General features: G+C 37.4%; 1 protein-coding gene across 1 annotated transcript; it reads right to left on the reverse strand.

Moving 5' to 3' along the window:
* Positions 1-2154: 2154 nt before the first annotated feature.
* Positions 2155-16101, reverse strand: LOC112554333 (regulation of nuclear pre-mRNA domain-containing protein 2-like). Its single transcript, XM_025222071.1, has 9 exons — positions 15705-16101; positions 13904-14033; positions 12561-12614; positions 10271-10371; positions 8038-8252; positions 7466-7592; positions 6983-7158; positions 5635-5836; positions 2155-4269 (listed from the first exon to the last, which is right to left on the reverse strand). Exons 1-9 carry the CDS (start codon positions 15859-15861, stop codon positions 2618-2620), a joined length of 2814 nt encoding a protein of 937 aa, XP_025077856.1. The 5' UTR covers positions 15862-16101; the 3' UTR covers positions 2155-2617.
* Positions 16102-16214: the final 113 nt, after the last annotated feature.

A 16214-nucleotide genomic window follows, 5' to 3' on the forward strand; every position in this document is an offset into this window, starting at 1 on the left:
AAAGGCTGCTTACCACTATTAAAACCCGCATTTTGAAAGCGCAGTTATTGCATCGAAAAGATACTCTGAATATATACAAGTTTCTGACTACATAAATTGTGCAGCAATAATTTATTTTGATAAGCACAAGTACCATTACCATTATTAATGCCTTCAGCAGAATCATTATTGAAAACTCAAATATAAAAATTTTGAGACATGCTCCTCAAAACAGCCAGACTGAAATTACAGAGTTGGCCTATAAATGACAACAATGGTCATGTCCTATTATTCTCACTTGATGACTAATAACTGTTGGTCGATTAGAAGCTTATCTCAGTCAAAGCAACAGTGAAATAAATCTACTTATTTCATTTTCAGTAACAAGCAGGTGCTTGAAATATTATAAGTGTAGTTTTTTTCTAATTACGCCTGAAAGTTATAAATCGAGTGGAGATTCATGGATAAGACCGGACTTTTCTACCTCGGGGCGCAGTTAGCAAATGCACTATTATTAATTAAATATTTCAGAAAACCTTAATACGCTCTTACTTCTTAGCAATGAATGTCAATCTATATCATAAAATTGTAATTAGTTTATGTCGCAAAATCTAAATCTAGGTTTATCTTTATTCCTCAACACTTTGCTGCTGGAGAAGATGATAAAACTGTTTTTAAAAGAATGCAATAGAAACTAACCCTGAGAAGGAAAAGCCACACCACAAACCTCTAGAAGCTGCAGGCTTCTCTAAAAAATAAAAGCAGATTTTAAATGCTGTCAACAAATGATAAGATAAATAAACTGGCACAATTCTGATGGCATCCAGTGGTTTGGGATGTGTTCTAAGGTCAGTCTATAGTTTCTCAAGCATATTGTATGCTTGCAATAAGGAGACACATGCCCACAAGACACTGTTTTATCAAACCTAAGCACCCCTAGAAGGAACGGATAATGCAGGCAAGGCAAATGTCTTGTTAGCTCTACAAACTACTACAGATCTTGCATTGGTTTGCCAGCATTAACCAAGTCATTCTTCAGTACACAGCATACTACACATTCTGGGCTAAGGACCCAGATGAATCTGGCAACTCAACTACATGTAAAAAGATGCAACCTAAAAAAATCCTGAACAAGGTCTAAACTCCTAAGAACATGGTAAGCATGAACAAATTCAAGTGATGCGTTATTTGGTATTACCATGGGTGGGAGTAAAAATTCTTCTTGTACCAAAGGTGACATGGCCAGTATACATAAGCCTTGCACAGGAGTGGAGGCAGAGAACACTGATATTAAATCGCCTGTCTAGGCCCCCATTTCTTGGCAGTGAGCTGGAAAAGCCTTCATAGCTCTAGCACTATGGCAACCCCCCTTTTTCTTCACATCCATACTTTAGTATAAAGCTCCCTCAGCAGTGGTTATGACAGTCACACACTTCGGTATTTCAAAGTGTAACTGGATGGCAAATTTCAAACATAAATACTTGTGCACATAAAGGCAAATCTATTGGTTCAAGTAAGAAGGGGTAAACAATCTTGCCAACGCAGAAAGTTTTCACTTGTGTGTGAGGTACATTTGGTTGGAGAGGAAAAAAAGGCACTGGGGGAAAGGGCAATTTTCTTCACCATATATAAACATGCACATGGAAATCTATATAAACATGCGTATGGAAACTTTCCCACCTCTTTATTACTGTTCAGAGAAACTTTAAAGCTGCTGTACCATCTGGACAGCTAGAAAATTAGAGACTGATGGCAACCCATTCCTTTACATATGCTGCCTTGTACCTCCTACCAAAGAAGTTTTCAACTACAAGTTCTTGTGGCCTAAACTAGTGCTGAGCATTTTAGTTAAAGTTTTAGCCTTTAGGTAGTTTAGCGATTTTAAACCTTGATTTTTGATGCTACATGCCAGTGATAGTGAACCAGATTGCTCTGTGAGGTGGTAATTGAATTTCTCACTGACTTCCACTTGAGTGTTAAATGAGTCTCAGATGAAAAGCTATTTAGGTGAGTAAATGCTCTGCTTAGAGCTTGAGAGGAGTCCTTCACATATGCATTTACATAAGCTCACCGAACACAGCAGCTTAGTTCCTCCGACCATGTCTTCAGCAAAATGCTACAACAGTAGATTGAATAAAAAAACCACCATGTTATTGTAAAACATACTCCCATTGATAACTTTAAAGAAAAAATCTTTAATATACTGACCTTCCAGCCACACCAAACAAAAACAATTTTTAACACATTCTGACAAGCTACCCTATGTCTTCAGCAATAATAGTTAACAGAATCATCCAAATAAGGACTAAAAGAAAACTCAATTGGTCAGATGCTTTAAAAAAAAAAAAAAACTTGCACTGATGCTTCCAGAAAATCCTCTCTATGCAAGTAACAGACTGTCCTCGCCAATAAAATGTCATAAAGACAAAATATTCAAATAAAGAGCACTTCTAAATATTTTACATGCCCTTTCCAGGCCTTGACATGATAGCAGTCAGCATTTCCACACAATCAGCAAATCTCAAAGCTGGCCCACTTGATGACACGTCAGGCTAACATGATCACATACTCAAGCACTCTGCCAGTTACAGTGAGCTTGTCCCACATTAGACTCAAGTCACCAGCTCAAGATTTCTTGTCAGTAATGGTGGTAATTTGATCTGCGCTGATGGCTAGGACTGGCATACGGTCTTTTAGGGGGAGGTGGTCCATAATTGTAAGCATCGAAAGGATCACCTCCACTGAAATAAGGAGGATTCCCAGGATAGGGATCAAAGAAAGGAGCAGGGGGTGGCCCATAGCCAAAGGAGCGACTGTCCCTATAGTCATAGCTTTGACCTGGGGAGTATGCATCTGAGGAGCGTCTACTGTAGTGTCTGTCTTTGAGGAATGCATCCCGGGGATCCCTTGAGGAGGATGATGAGTGTTCATGGCTGCTCAACTCTCGACCATCTCTCAACCTCTCTTTTTCTCGGCTCGGTTTCTCTGGGTGTTCTACTCTCCGTACCACACTGCTGAGCACCGGGATGCCTTTTGGTCGCCCCACTTCTCCTTCAGAAGCACTTTCATCCTCCTCGTCCAGGTCCATGTCCATTTCCCCCATGCCATCATCCCCATCTGATCCGGGGGTAAGGGTCATAAGATTAGGGCGTATGGGGTTTGGTGTGTAGGAAGCAACCACAGAGCTGACCGTTGTCTTGCGCTTCAGCTTCTCCATAAACTCTTCAGCTTCATCTTTGAGGCCAGATCCCATAGACAGGGAACCAACTGCAGATGCTCCCAGAGGTGGCTGATCAGGCGGTCGAACATCAGCTGAGCTCAACGCTCCAAAAGTTGGAGGAGGTGGTGGGGGAGGCAACTGTGAAACAGAAGAAGTGATCTCTTCAGAACTTGGTGTCAGCTCCTTCAACACTGAGTGACTGGTCTTGCGCAAAATACCTTTCACTGGCACTTTGCTTATGGATGGGAAGGTGGGGGGAGAAACCTCCTGCAAGGGAGGATAGACAATGTTAGGGGGCCCAACATCAACAGCACCATTTGTCCCAGACTGCACTTCAGGCCAGTTCTCTTTCTGGCCTGGTGAGGTATGCTGGTAAAATGTGGGGCTTGCCATGGGAGGTGGTACAGGTGGCACCATGGTGGGGGGTAGAACTGGTCCAGGTGGTGGTACACTCATGGAGGATGGTGGAGGAGGTGGAGCCAAAACAAATGTGGGCAAAGGTGGTGGAGGCAATCCAGCACCTGAAGAAAGAGAGCCTGGGCCTGCCATGTCATCGACCCCTTTCTCTGTCTGTGCTTTCCATGCAGCCCATGACTTGGGTCCTTGTGAAGGAGGTGGCGACATGCTCCCCTCTCTGTCTCTGCTGCCAAGACCCACTGGCTCGGATGATTTACTGGTCAGCAGCGAGAATGTCTCCAAAAAGCTGCTGCTAGAACCAGTGGGCTTGCTTTTCTGAGTCTGTGAGATAAGCCTGGACAAAAAGTCAATGGGATTCTCTTTCTGCTTCTTTTTGTCAGGGGGAGGAGGTGGAGGAGATGACCCCACACTTGGCTGCTCATCCATGACAGGTGTGGTAGGGGTCTCATCTGTTAAAGGTGTTCCACCCCCTTCCTCCACTGGGAAAGGAAGCTCTGCCTCTGTAAGGGTTTTGTTTGCAGAAGGTCTGCGGGGGGTGCTGGAGCTGATGGCCAGAGGCTGAGGGATGTAGACAGGGATGGGCTGCTCTTTCATTATGGAACTAGACTTCAACGTAGGTATTATGCTGGCCAATCGATTGTCCAAACTCCCACCTATATAATAACATAAAGTCAATGGTTTTCTCTTTTCTAAATATTCTTAATCAACAGCTTTTGGAATGAACAAGTTTTACATTAACAAAAACTTTCTTCAGCGGTGGAGGAGACACACTATGCCTCTTAATATTATAATAGAATTCAGATATTCCATGCATATGACTAGTGATAGGATCCTATAATATAGTTTTAAGTCTAAAATCATTTAAACTCATGATCATAGTATTTATTAGCCTAAATGCACTCGCCTCACTGAAAACCACCTAGGAAAGGAACAAAAAAAAAAAAAAAAAAACTTGACAGAAATCTTCATGCTGACCTTTGCCATCTACACCCAAATCATCAGGGGAGCTGACTGGTGATGGTGCCTCCTCAGGGGGGAAGGTATGTCATCATCTGTTTTAAAAAAAAATCAGAAAGTTCTATTTCAAGGACTCTATGACCCTGACAATAACTTTTCACCACAAGAAAAGACAGATAAAAAATATTTAGTTCAACACTCATTCTTCTGTATTCCATGTTTAGCTACACACTCATATCAGGCTGGTTTGCAGCAACAAATGTTGTGGTCGTTACAGCTTCTTTCTTAGCTCCAACACCTTGGTTAGGTTAGATGTTGGTGGTCTTCAAATACCTGCTAAATCGTCTCTGGGTTTGTGTGCATGTGTCACACCAGCATTAGTCAGTATAAGACATTTCCAGGACTAGGCTTGCTCTAGAGCTGAGGGTGGTTGGCTCTCTTGAGCACTTTCTGGATGGTGGGTGCTTTCGCTGCTTTGAGAACTCTAAAGATCACTGTGCTGGGGACCAGGAACTCTGCTGAGCATTGGCTGCTTCCAAAAGGGCATTGGGTTCAGCTGTCAAACTGGTCAAGTGCAAGCCAGCAGGTACAGATCTCCATGAGTATTTGCCATTAGCTATTTAGCTTGTTGGGGAGGACATCGCAGTGTTACTGCTGAAAGAGTGTTAGTCATGTGAATGATGCTTTATCATTTCAGTCTGTCATCTGCAACATTGCACCAAGCGGGTGTTGAGGTAGTCTTACTAGCTTACTGTTCTGCCTCAGCACTTTTTATTAGTCTTTCCTTCAAAGACTGTAGCCTCACTGTTTGCTCCTTAGCAGTCATTGCAGCTGTCTTGGGAAGTATTTTACATTTTTATCAATATAGCTATAATAGCCTATAATCTTCCATGGAAGAGGTTTCAAAAAGATTTACTTTGACAAGGATTGAACAGCTAAAATTATGCCTGTGAGGTGTAGAATAAAATATATGCTGCAAAAAAGCATGGCAAAGAAGCTTATAGCTAAAATGAAGCAATATTATAAACTGCCAGGGTTACCCTAGGTAACAGTTGACCCACCTTCAAGCCTCGGCTCTTCACCCGTGTCCAGATCCATATCTACTGGATGTGTGTTGGTATCCAAATATGGAGGGGTGTTGCCTGGTGACGGAGCATCAAGGGAGGGAGATGGAATTGGGCTTTGTGCACAGGGTAGGGTCTTCTTGAGTTCATCCAAACGTCGCTTCATAGAGTTGATGCGAGCTCCAAAATTTTTGTAGGCCTGAATCAATAAGCAAGGGATTCTATGAGTGGTTAGGATTTTATGCTAAATTAAAGTTAACAACACCTATCTTTACTTCATAATGCCAGTACTAACAGCAAGTAACTAAATGCTACTGCACTAAGAACTTTTTTATCTATCAGCATGATGTCATTTATATCCACTTTAAATTTTCAAATTAATCAGTGTGCACTTAGCCAGGTCTGGTGCATATAATGCACACAAATAAGATATTCCATCTAGGCCATATTATTTCTCATTTTTCTGTATAGGTAAGCAAAGTACAACTAAGCTAAGGTAGTGTATAACTAAATACCCTCAAGGTGTGTCAGTATTTTCCTGTTTTTCAATTTGTGATAAAATCATTAGATAATATCCCAGTTCTTCAAAACTTTTGACTGAGGAAGTATCCCTCTTTATATAAATTTAAGCTAGATGGCTGCAGAACAGTTTTTTTTATAATTTAATGAGGTAAACATGAACTAAACCACGTAAATGGTTGTCAACCACGTCTGCACAGTAAAAATATATCCTTATCCTATTTTGCAAATATGTTTGCACACATTCTGAAATGAACCATTCTCAAATTGGCAGATACATTAGAGAAATATTTAAAGTACACAATCACTGAATTTCCATGCTTGGAAAAACCAGTTTCACCTGCACCTACAGGTCTGACAGGTTCAATTTCTTAAAAAAAAAACAAAAAAAACAACAATGTAAACATACAAAATTTTATAAAAATCAGATGAAAATTTTAGGAAATATTCTGACAACAGTGACATGAACAAAATATACCCCACCTCACTAAAATATAAATTACATCGAAAAAGATTGTTCTGCAGTCACTAGTTTAAATTCCTTTAAAGGAGATTGGCCCATGCTTCGTCAGTTGAAAGTTTTGAAGGATACAATTTTATCATAAACTGAAAAAAAAACCTATGAAAATATGATCTTGCATGTAATATGCTTACCTTGAAAGACATGCAAAATGACGGAAAGGTGTTAAAAAAAATCCACCCAACCCCCAAAAAAATACAAATACTGAAAAACTACAAAAGAGGATAGAAGTGGTAATAGCTGAATCACGTTTTCACAACTCAGAGCATCTGAAAGTTACTCTATGCTTTAATTTTTCAGCCTTACATTTGCCACAATGCGTGCTTCGCGGTTCTGCTCATCATAGAAATACTCGCTGATGAGCAGAATCTCCAGCAGATTGGCCTGATCCTGCTGCTTTTTCTCCACACCTTTGACCAGCTCCTCCAGGCGAAGACACGACTCTTCAAACTGAGTGGAAAACTCATTCCCATGGGCCCTATCTGGCAACACATCAGCCACATAGTGACAGAAGCCACCCAACAGGGCATCCAAATAAAGTCATTATGTTAATACAGCTATCCCAACAATTCATCTTGTCAATGTTAACACAATTCCTAGTCCTGCTTCACATGATCACCTTTGGAAATCATAGCTACATAGTAACCATAAAATAAGACAACCTGAAAACACAGTTTGCCTAAATATCAATTGATTAAACATGTAATAAATCTTTCAAAATTTTATAAAAATAGCAGAATGGGAAATATTTCTCACTAAATAGAATTCTCAACATGCAGGCTTACTTACCTTTAAGCTGCTTGATGGCTTCAATACTAGAGGCATCTAGTTTTAGATGAGACAACTGTCGAATTTTGACTTCAATGTCTGATTCAAGCCGTTTGTAGACACGTATCTTTTCTACCATCTCTTGAGGCTAATCACACGTAATTGAAAAAAAATAAGTTAATTAATATCCTAAAACCACTTTCTTTAGAAAATCATGCAACATAAAAGCCTTTTTTTATAAAAGCTGCTAGGTCTAATGCCATGTTCTAAGCAAATCAGGCAATGTAAAAGCTGCTAACTCCCTTGACTTCAAGTAGGAAAAGGCACCATAAGGAGACTGAGCTACCAAGTGAAAGCATGACAGACAAGTACATCACCTGCTTCTGTAACTGCTCTATGATTTTCAATCATTTCAAATGCCATGCTCAGACCTCATATGGAAACTTTTAACAAGATGACAAGATGGGTGGCAAATCAAAAATCAAAAAAGGCTAAGGGGTGTGCATTCCAGCTGGAGTAGAAAAATGCAGCGTTTAAAAGCACTGGAAACCATTTATTAAGACAAAAGATCAAACAAAAGAAATCTATGCTACCTTGAATTCTGCCAACACTTCTGGACTTGGTGTATTCTTCTCCTTTTCTTTGCTCTTCTCTGCCTGCAGGTCAGTAAGCGTAGGATCTGCAGGCTGGATAGCCTCCATGTCATCAACACTTGCAGGACTGAAGGCTGGGTCAATGGGTTTCTTCTGGGCCTTGTTGTGGTGCCCAGTCTTGTTGTGGTGATCACTAATATCTGATCTTTTGCCATCTGCTCCAACAAACAGGCAACAGGCAATAACAGCTACATGCATCAGATTGAGCAGTCATGTTTGCAGATGTAAAAAGTACTTGTCTGTTCCAAATTTTTCCTGCCCTTGTCATTCACATGTTCTGCTACATCTTTCCTGCACTGTTACATTCTCATCACCTCTGTAAATTATTGGACAATGTGCAACATTGTAGTTAAGATACAGCAACTAAGAATGTTGAAGATTTTGACACTCTATAATCTTGTTAGACACCTCTTCCTATTCTTAACTCTTTCTGTCCGATAGGCCGAAGGCCGTCAGACCCATCTATACACATGAATTAACCCCTTTTTCAAAAAATTATTTAAAAATAACTAAACAAGATAGAAGAACAATTCAAATTGAAAATAACAGATCAAAATGTGTAGAAATGTATCAGTCTTACCTGAATCTTGCTAGAGAACTCACTTTTATGATAATCCAACCAAAATTAGGTATATAAAGTGAAGTTTTGAAAAAGTTTTTTTGTACACATTTCAAACATGGCGTGGCCCAAAATTCGGGAGCAGATGAAAACCATTTTTACACTATTTGTGGTCAAATTCTTCTTCATCTGAAGCAGGAATATACTCTAGGATGTTCTTTCTGTTATTATTCGAAGTTTCAGATGCAAGATGTTAACGATCATTGCAGATTTCAACATTGCCACATGTACAATCGAAAAGGACAAGTAGTGTAGAATATCGGTGAGACTTCCGTTCAAACGTAGGTCCTTCATCATGTAAGGGAGATACTTGTGTTCAGAAATGCCTAAACTATCTTATTTATTAAGTTTTTCTTCTAAACCAGAAGCTGTATAGGCCTAAAAAAATTACAACAATGCATCACACGGGGTAGTTCAACATGGAGAAAAGCGAGCAGTTGGCCATCCCACTACCGCATTCAACGGGGAGAGAAAGAGTTAAGATAAAAGGTGAACAGAAACATGTGGATATCAAATGTTCCCTCATCAAAAACAGAAGCTACCCACACCTTTGGAATGAAAACTCAGTCCAACACTCAGCACGGATAACAAATGCCAAAAGCCCTGAAATAAATCTTATAAATTAGCAACAGTATGCCTTTTGTTTGTGTGTAGTGCTATGTACATCTCTGTTTGTCCAAACCTATTAACAAACGCTTAAGCAAGCTCTTGGGGAGACCCGAACACAAAGACATCCAATGAGCACCAGTACTTAATTACACAGGTATCACTTTCTTGAAACAAACATTTTATTATGTTGAGATACTGATGTTGCACACAAGAATTGCTGAATTGCACAAGCTTGACTCACATGAAGCATCAGATCCAAACCTGACAATATAATCACAGTCACAAAAGTTCATGGAAAAATAATTTCCAGAGAAGACTGTGTACTGTTGCTAGTATGTGTACATTTATGTGTGTGTCTGTATGTATATATAAATTACTCTTGACCTCAAATAAAGGTGGATAGCAAATGATAAACCGAACATTGATGAGTCACAAGCCATAAACTAGAAAAAAAAACCCATTTCAATAATACACCAGGAACCATGAGTAGAACATCATGGCATACTGACACACCAAAGCCTTTAATGGTGGGGGAAAGCACTATACAAATCTGCATATTATAATTGTTATAAGCAAAGAAAGACACCCTGGAAAAATACATCAAGACTCAAAACATAGACAATCCTTTATGCAGGAGAAAGCTACAACTTTTCAATCTGATTTCTCTTGAATTAATGAATATTGCCTGCCTATGACACTTTTCCCTTGTTACCTTTCTGTAGACACTCAGCACACTTGTCCCATTGAAAAACCAGTGCAGCCAATCTACACCCATCTGTTTAAATGCTGGTTTCGTTCCGTACTGCCTGCCACACTGGTATACAGCAAGCTCTAGCTTACAAGATGCTGACCATATTAATGGAGTGTACTGTACATGTAAATGTCATAAAAAACTAAAATGCTCTGAAACAAAACAACCTTGTCATTATACTTAACTATACTAACCCAAAATAGCCTTTATTTCTTTGATGAATTCCTTGTCATACACCTGTCTTTCCTCCCAAATATTGAAAATCCTTTCCACCTTGGCTTTGATACTAATGTCCCTGCAAAGTCAACATAATCACTTTTTAAACAACTGTCTTCTGATCTGTAGTCATACAATATTGTGCATTAAATACAAATATAATACAAATAATAATTATAACACAATTTGTAGGCATACAATATTTTGGATTATAGAAGAAATGTGTTGATTCTGTCACAAGGTATGACAGCACTGCCAGGGCAGGGGTGAGTTAAGACTGTCTTTTCCCAACTACCATATCAAAGGGCAAATACAATGCAAATGAATAGAATATTTTTCCTCATTAATATCAACAACAGCTTTCATGTTAAGGCTGCTAGATGTGGTAGACAGACAGAGCAGTAAACATGTCAAGACATCACCAAAGAAAGATTTAATGCAATAGGAAGAAATGACATTTTAGAAAACTTTTTAACATAATGTGGTGGTGTTACAGTCTTGCTCTACAATGTCTTTAATGTGTTTGCATGGTGAATTAGGACTACTACAACAGTGTAGGCCTTTTTGCTTTGTCTCATTTGAGACACCTAGATAATACTGAGCAAGTTACCCAGAAATGCAAAATTAAGCAATTTTATAAGAAATGTGTGAAATAAGCAGAAAATTCATGTTTCTATTTCAACCTGCCCTGAAAGTGCATTTTTCTGTAAATGCAAAAGAAATTAGTTTGTCCAGCACAAATTTGAAAAAAATATCTAGTTCTACACAGTTATGCAGACTATGTCACAGTCTATTCCCGCAGGAAGTAGACTAAAATAGTCACATTTCAAGTAGAAATAAATGACTTATCACATAAGGTGATGAAAACTAACTATAATATTTCATTTAACAGAAGCCAACCTTTGGCAGTTTACCTCTGATGAGTTGATTATCGCATGTTTATGTAGGTTGAAGATATTAGATCACATCTGCATCCATAAATGTATCATTTTCAACCCCTACCCAAAAATAATACACTAGAACTATAAAAGATCAAAAGTATAAATTGATTAATAACTTTGAAAATCTAAATGTTTTTAAATGAATGCAGCCTGAATTTTCTGATTTTTAAACACATTGGAAATGAAGTGAAATTTTCAAAAAACTTATAAATACAATATGGCACTCGATATGCGACAGATTTTGCACTCCAGCAGAAAATGCACTATTATGGGATTAAAACAGATATAAATCACTTATCAAGGATAAAGGAAAACGTTGCTACATCATGTACAAATATGACTGAATAAGACAGCAAGAAGTCCTGATTTGTCTGCCAACTTCAATGTGAGCAAAATGCATGATGGGAGAATTCACAGTTTGTGATATGAATTGTTCTATTTTGGTAAAAGGGAACTATATCTTTTACTAAAAATGGTCTCCTTACCCAAATTTAGAAAGTTCCTTTCCTTTACATTTTAACGTTTTTTTTGTTTTTTTTTTTTTAAGGGGCAACATTAGCAATCAGCAAAAAAAAAAAGTTACTGGAAATAGAGCATAAAATATCACAAAAACATGTTTCGGCAATATTTTAAGATGAAGAGGCATGAGAAATATTATATTAATATTTTTCTCTTAATCTTAATTTGTTACTATTTTGGGATCTTGTTCAGTGAAATGAGTCCGCCTTTGGCTGAGATATTGTGCTTTATAAACTCCCACTATTTATTATTAATCACACCTGGATTTGGCAAGAAAATCAGAAGTGACAAAAGGGTAGTATTTCTAAAAGCAGCAGCTTCTGCATGAGCTGAATTTGAAGAAAAAAAAATATGTCAGTAAAAGAAAACAGATCAGGACCAGATGTAATGTTGCTGAATGTTCTCTTCAACACTCACATGGAGTTAGTTTGAGCTGTTATTTCCTAAAGATACAGCTTACAAATGCCAGTGGATGAACACTGTTCTGAGATCAGTATATACAGATGGAGTTTGTACTCATGGTTATTTCCTAAAGATACTGGGTACAAATGCCATATACAGATCTCTGTTTTGTTCAAGCATGCCGTGCATTTTTGCATTCTAGCACCAATGATCAAAAACAGCAATTGGAGAAATTTATTTTGAGATACATATAACATGTGGCAGACAGAATACTTCAAAACATTTCTGATAATATTTATAAATTATACTGAGCATCCTACCATGTAATCTAAGTAAAATCTAGTATGCCAGAATATAGGTTTTTCCCTCACAGCTTTCTTGCTCGGGAACCCTTAGCTTGTCTTACCTTTTTTCTTTTCTCTGCTTCTTGGATTGTGGCATGACCTCATCATCTGCTTGCCTACATTAGATTAAGCCCTGTTTTATTAGATTCATTGGATTCCATGCAAACTTTTTTTTATTTATTTTAATGACTTATTGTTTATCACTGCAATATTAATAAGAGGTTGACAAAGTTTTTTTTAGCATGAGTGCATAATCTAAATTTACTGGAACTTCCACTAATGCAACCCAACAATGACACTAGTGTCCAATCTCCATTTCCATGTAACTGAAAATGAATAATTAATTTATTAATGTGCATCAAAAAATTTCATAATTCTTTCTGCTGCAAAAACAGGTGGGGAAAAGGCTCCAGAAATATCTAATATGTCATAAAACAACTGTACTGAGTGTGGGGGCTGGGGAAGTCCAAGACTAAATCATCTGTGGACTTGCTAAATACAATATACATTCTGTCAGTTGTCTTTCATTATTATAATCTAAACCTTTTAAAACTGTAAATTTTAAAATAGGTCAAAGATTTAATAAAATGTTTTTGAAAATTGTCAGAAACAGTCATCACTTGCACGTCATGCAGCATTTTGATTTTCTGACTTTTGAAAATTTTCCTCCAACCAAGATTTTTTCTTTCCACTCATAAATTAGAGGATGCTCAAGAACTGTGTCAATTACAATTAAGTTAAAATAACTCAACAAATTTCAGCCACTTTGCTCATTGCTAGCGTTATAAACCCATCGGATTCAAAATTTTAACCAAATCCTATCAAATAAACCAATTGCCACGAATAATTCACAAAAAAAGTGATCCCGGAAACTAGACAACACTTTCAGAACTATTTACAGCTTAGCCAGTTAGAGGAAAGAATGACAATCCCAACAATTTATGACAAGTTAAGTATTGCATAATCATTGTGTGTAACCAAAGCTTAAAGTTAAACAAGAGCCACTTCCGGTATGAGGCTATAAAGGTGTGAAAGATAAAATTCTGTAAAACCAAAACATAATTTTCAACAAAAGTACTTGCAAATCTTCTGTACTTTACATACAAAATTATCAAAATTTGACTTTATCTTTAATTCGATCGCTATTTTTATAAGCTACTCCTCGCCTTAGTTTCCACTTATTGACTATTTGCTGAAACACTATTTGCATTGGAAAATATACTCACCATAGACATAACAAACCATCCTGACCGAGTTAAACTCCTGTCATATGTAAATATGTTTGTTGCTTCAAATTAGTCAAAAGGTTTATGTAAATCAAGGACTAGCACTGTAGAATCATATAAAACTTTTAAACTTATTTCTTCAATTTATTGTGCTTTTTAATAAAAACAATCGTTGTTACCTGACTAGGGCAGTAGCTTGTTTCAAATGTTGTTTGAAAGTCTCAATGAAGACAGGAGCTTTCTTCCTCTTGCTGTTCTGCACCACGTCGTTGCACAAGTAGAAGAGAGTAAGTCGATGAGAAGGCTTTGCTGAAAAAAAAATACACCGCCTGAGGTTAAGGGACCTTCTGATTGCTAATGTGGAACTCGCTTCCCCTCTCGACCAAGGAGTCTGATAGTATTGCATCTTTCAAGAAAAATCTTAAGACTCACTTGTTTAAACTTATTTGAAGTTATCATTTGACCTGCAGTTTGGTGGCTACTGGGATCACCGCGCATTGAGCGCATCTTTGTGATGCGGATTCTAGCGCGCTATAAAACTACATCATCATCATCATCATCATCATCATCATCATCATAATGAAAACTGTTTTTCAGGTATATCTATCTGCCATCTATATTTCTTTATAAAGAATTCAAAGTCAAAAATATACTGTAATCATTATTGGGTTTTTGGTTTCTTTGAGAAATACTGATGCAATCAAATATGGCATTTATAAAAATCCTGTGCATTTAGTTCAGTTTTAAAAAAAAATTCATTCAGCAGCTTTAGTTTATGGAAAATATTTGCAATGAAGTTGCAGAAGCCAAAATTTGATGGAGTAATTTCATGCTGAAAATTAAAACTAAACACAAGTATAAATTTCTTGTGGATTTTGAGAATATAAATGATAAGCTTTACTAGCATACAATTCTTATTTCTTGACTAGCTAAACTTTCTAATCTGAAAGGCTGAGACTGACCTGAATTATTTTATTTCATAATAAACCACACTGGACCAATATGTGTGATCTAGAAATCAATTATTAATTTAGGTAGTGTGAACAATTTCACAGATGGGCAGAACTTCAATATCAAACAATAGATGTATGATCAAACTGAACCGAGATGAGCAATGTGTCGGGTATGGTCCCACTGAATAAAAGAGTGTGGAGTGGGACATTAATCAGTTGTCTTTACTAAACCAGATGATACCTCAGCTTTTTTTTTGTATCAGTTAAAATTAATGTCCAGGTATTATAACAGATGACAGATGCAGAATGGCCGTTGTTTCACCTTCTGGTAGTGGTATGCCATTTTTGTATCATAGCAGCTGACTCTATAATGAATATGTACCTATAATTGCCCTTCTATTTCTCAAATGAAGAAAACATATCAGTCAAGGTGAAATAAGGCAGGGAAGTAGTAGGAGCAGTACAAAATTTATAAAGCAGTTAACCTGAAACTTTGCAGCAAATTATGAAAATGAGGGGGACTAGACCGCCAGTGACTAACGCACAGACCAAAAAAAAGGGTTAAACACTGAATTACACACGAATAAATATTGTATGTTTAAATTACTTAAAGTGTCTTCAGTCCTCATACAATCTAAAGGCATAAATTCACTGACCTAGATATCCTACAAAGCGTTTAAATTAAAGTATACAACTTTTTTTTTCTGATAATTCACACACACACATATATATATACAATGAACGTGTGCATGTTTCTTGCAAGTACGAGTGCGTGCGTGCGTGCGTGCGTGCGTGCGTGCATGAGTGCGAGAAATTGGACGAGAAACTACTTGCAGATTTAAAAAAAAATGCAAATCCTTTCATACGTGACTCTAAATACTGAACAAATAAATCAGCACTTTGATAAAAAATAAAAATAAAAATACAGGTTGGTATTATCTGGTTCTTTCGCTGTACCCGATCTTCTCCATTATACCTCCAACACGAGACAACATTCAATTTTAATTAATTACAATCAAGTCAATACCTGATTTTCGCAGAACTTTTGACCATAGCTCCACGATACGTTCATGGTGAGACTTGTGATGAATGATCCAAAGTGACAGACTCTGAATACTATCTTGGGTGTTCGTAACTGTCATCAACTTCTTCTCAACACTCTCTTCGTTCAAACTTGACGCCATGTTGTTTTGGTTCAACCAAGAACAGATTGTTCTGACAAAGTCAGAGTAACATGCTGCACGTCTCAGAGATTTAAATTAATAAATGCATTTCGAGTAGAACACCTTTCACAAGTATATGTTATTAATATGTTAGTAGTTGATCATGCACAACACTTGCTTTATCAGGTACACGGATTATGCACTCTATTACACAGACGGCAACATATCGGTCGCCATTTTCGATACCTCGTGCACACGCGATCTTGGTACAAATTAGAAAAGTAAACTATTAAAGCCAAAATCCTTAATATTTAAGCATTATTTTCATGTTTAATTCAGAAACAATTATTATGAATGCGATATTGTATTCCCGT

Source organism: Pomacea canaliculata, linkage group LG13 (assembly GCF_003073045.1).
Source record: "Pomacea canaliculata isolate SZHN2017 linkage group LG13, ASM307304v1, whole genome shotgun sequence".
Lineage (NCBI taxonomy): Eukaryota > Metazoa > Mollusca > Gastropoda > Architaenioglossa > Ampullariidae > Pomacea > Pomacea canaliculata.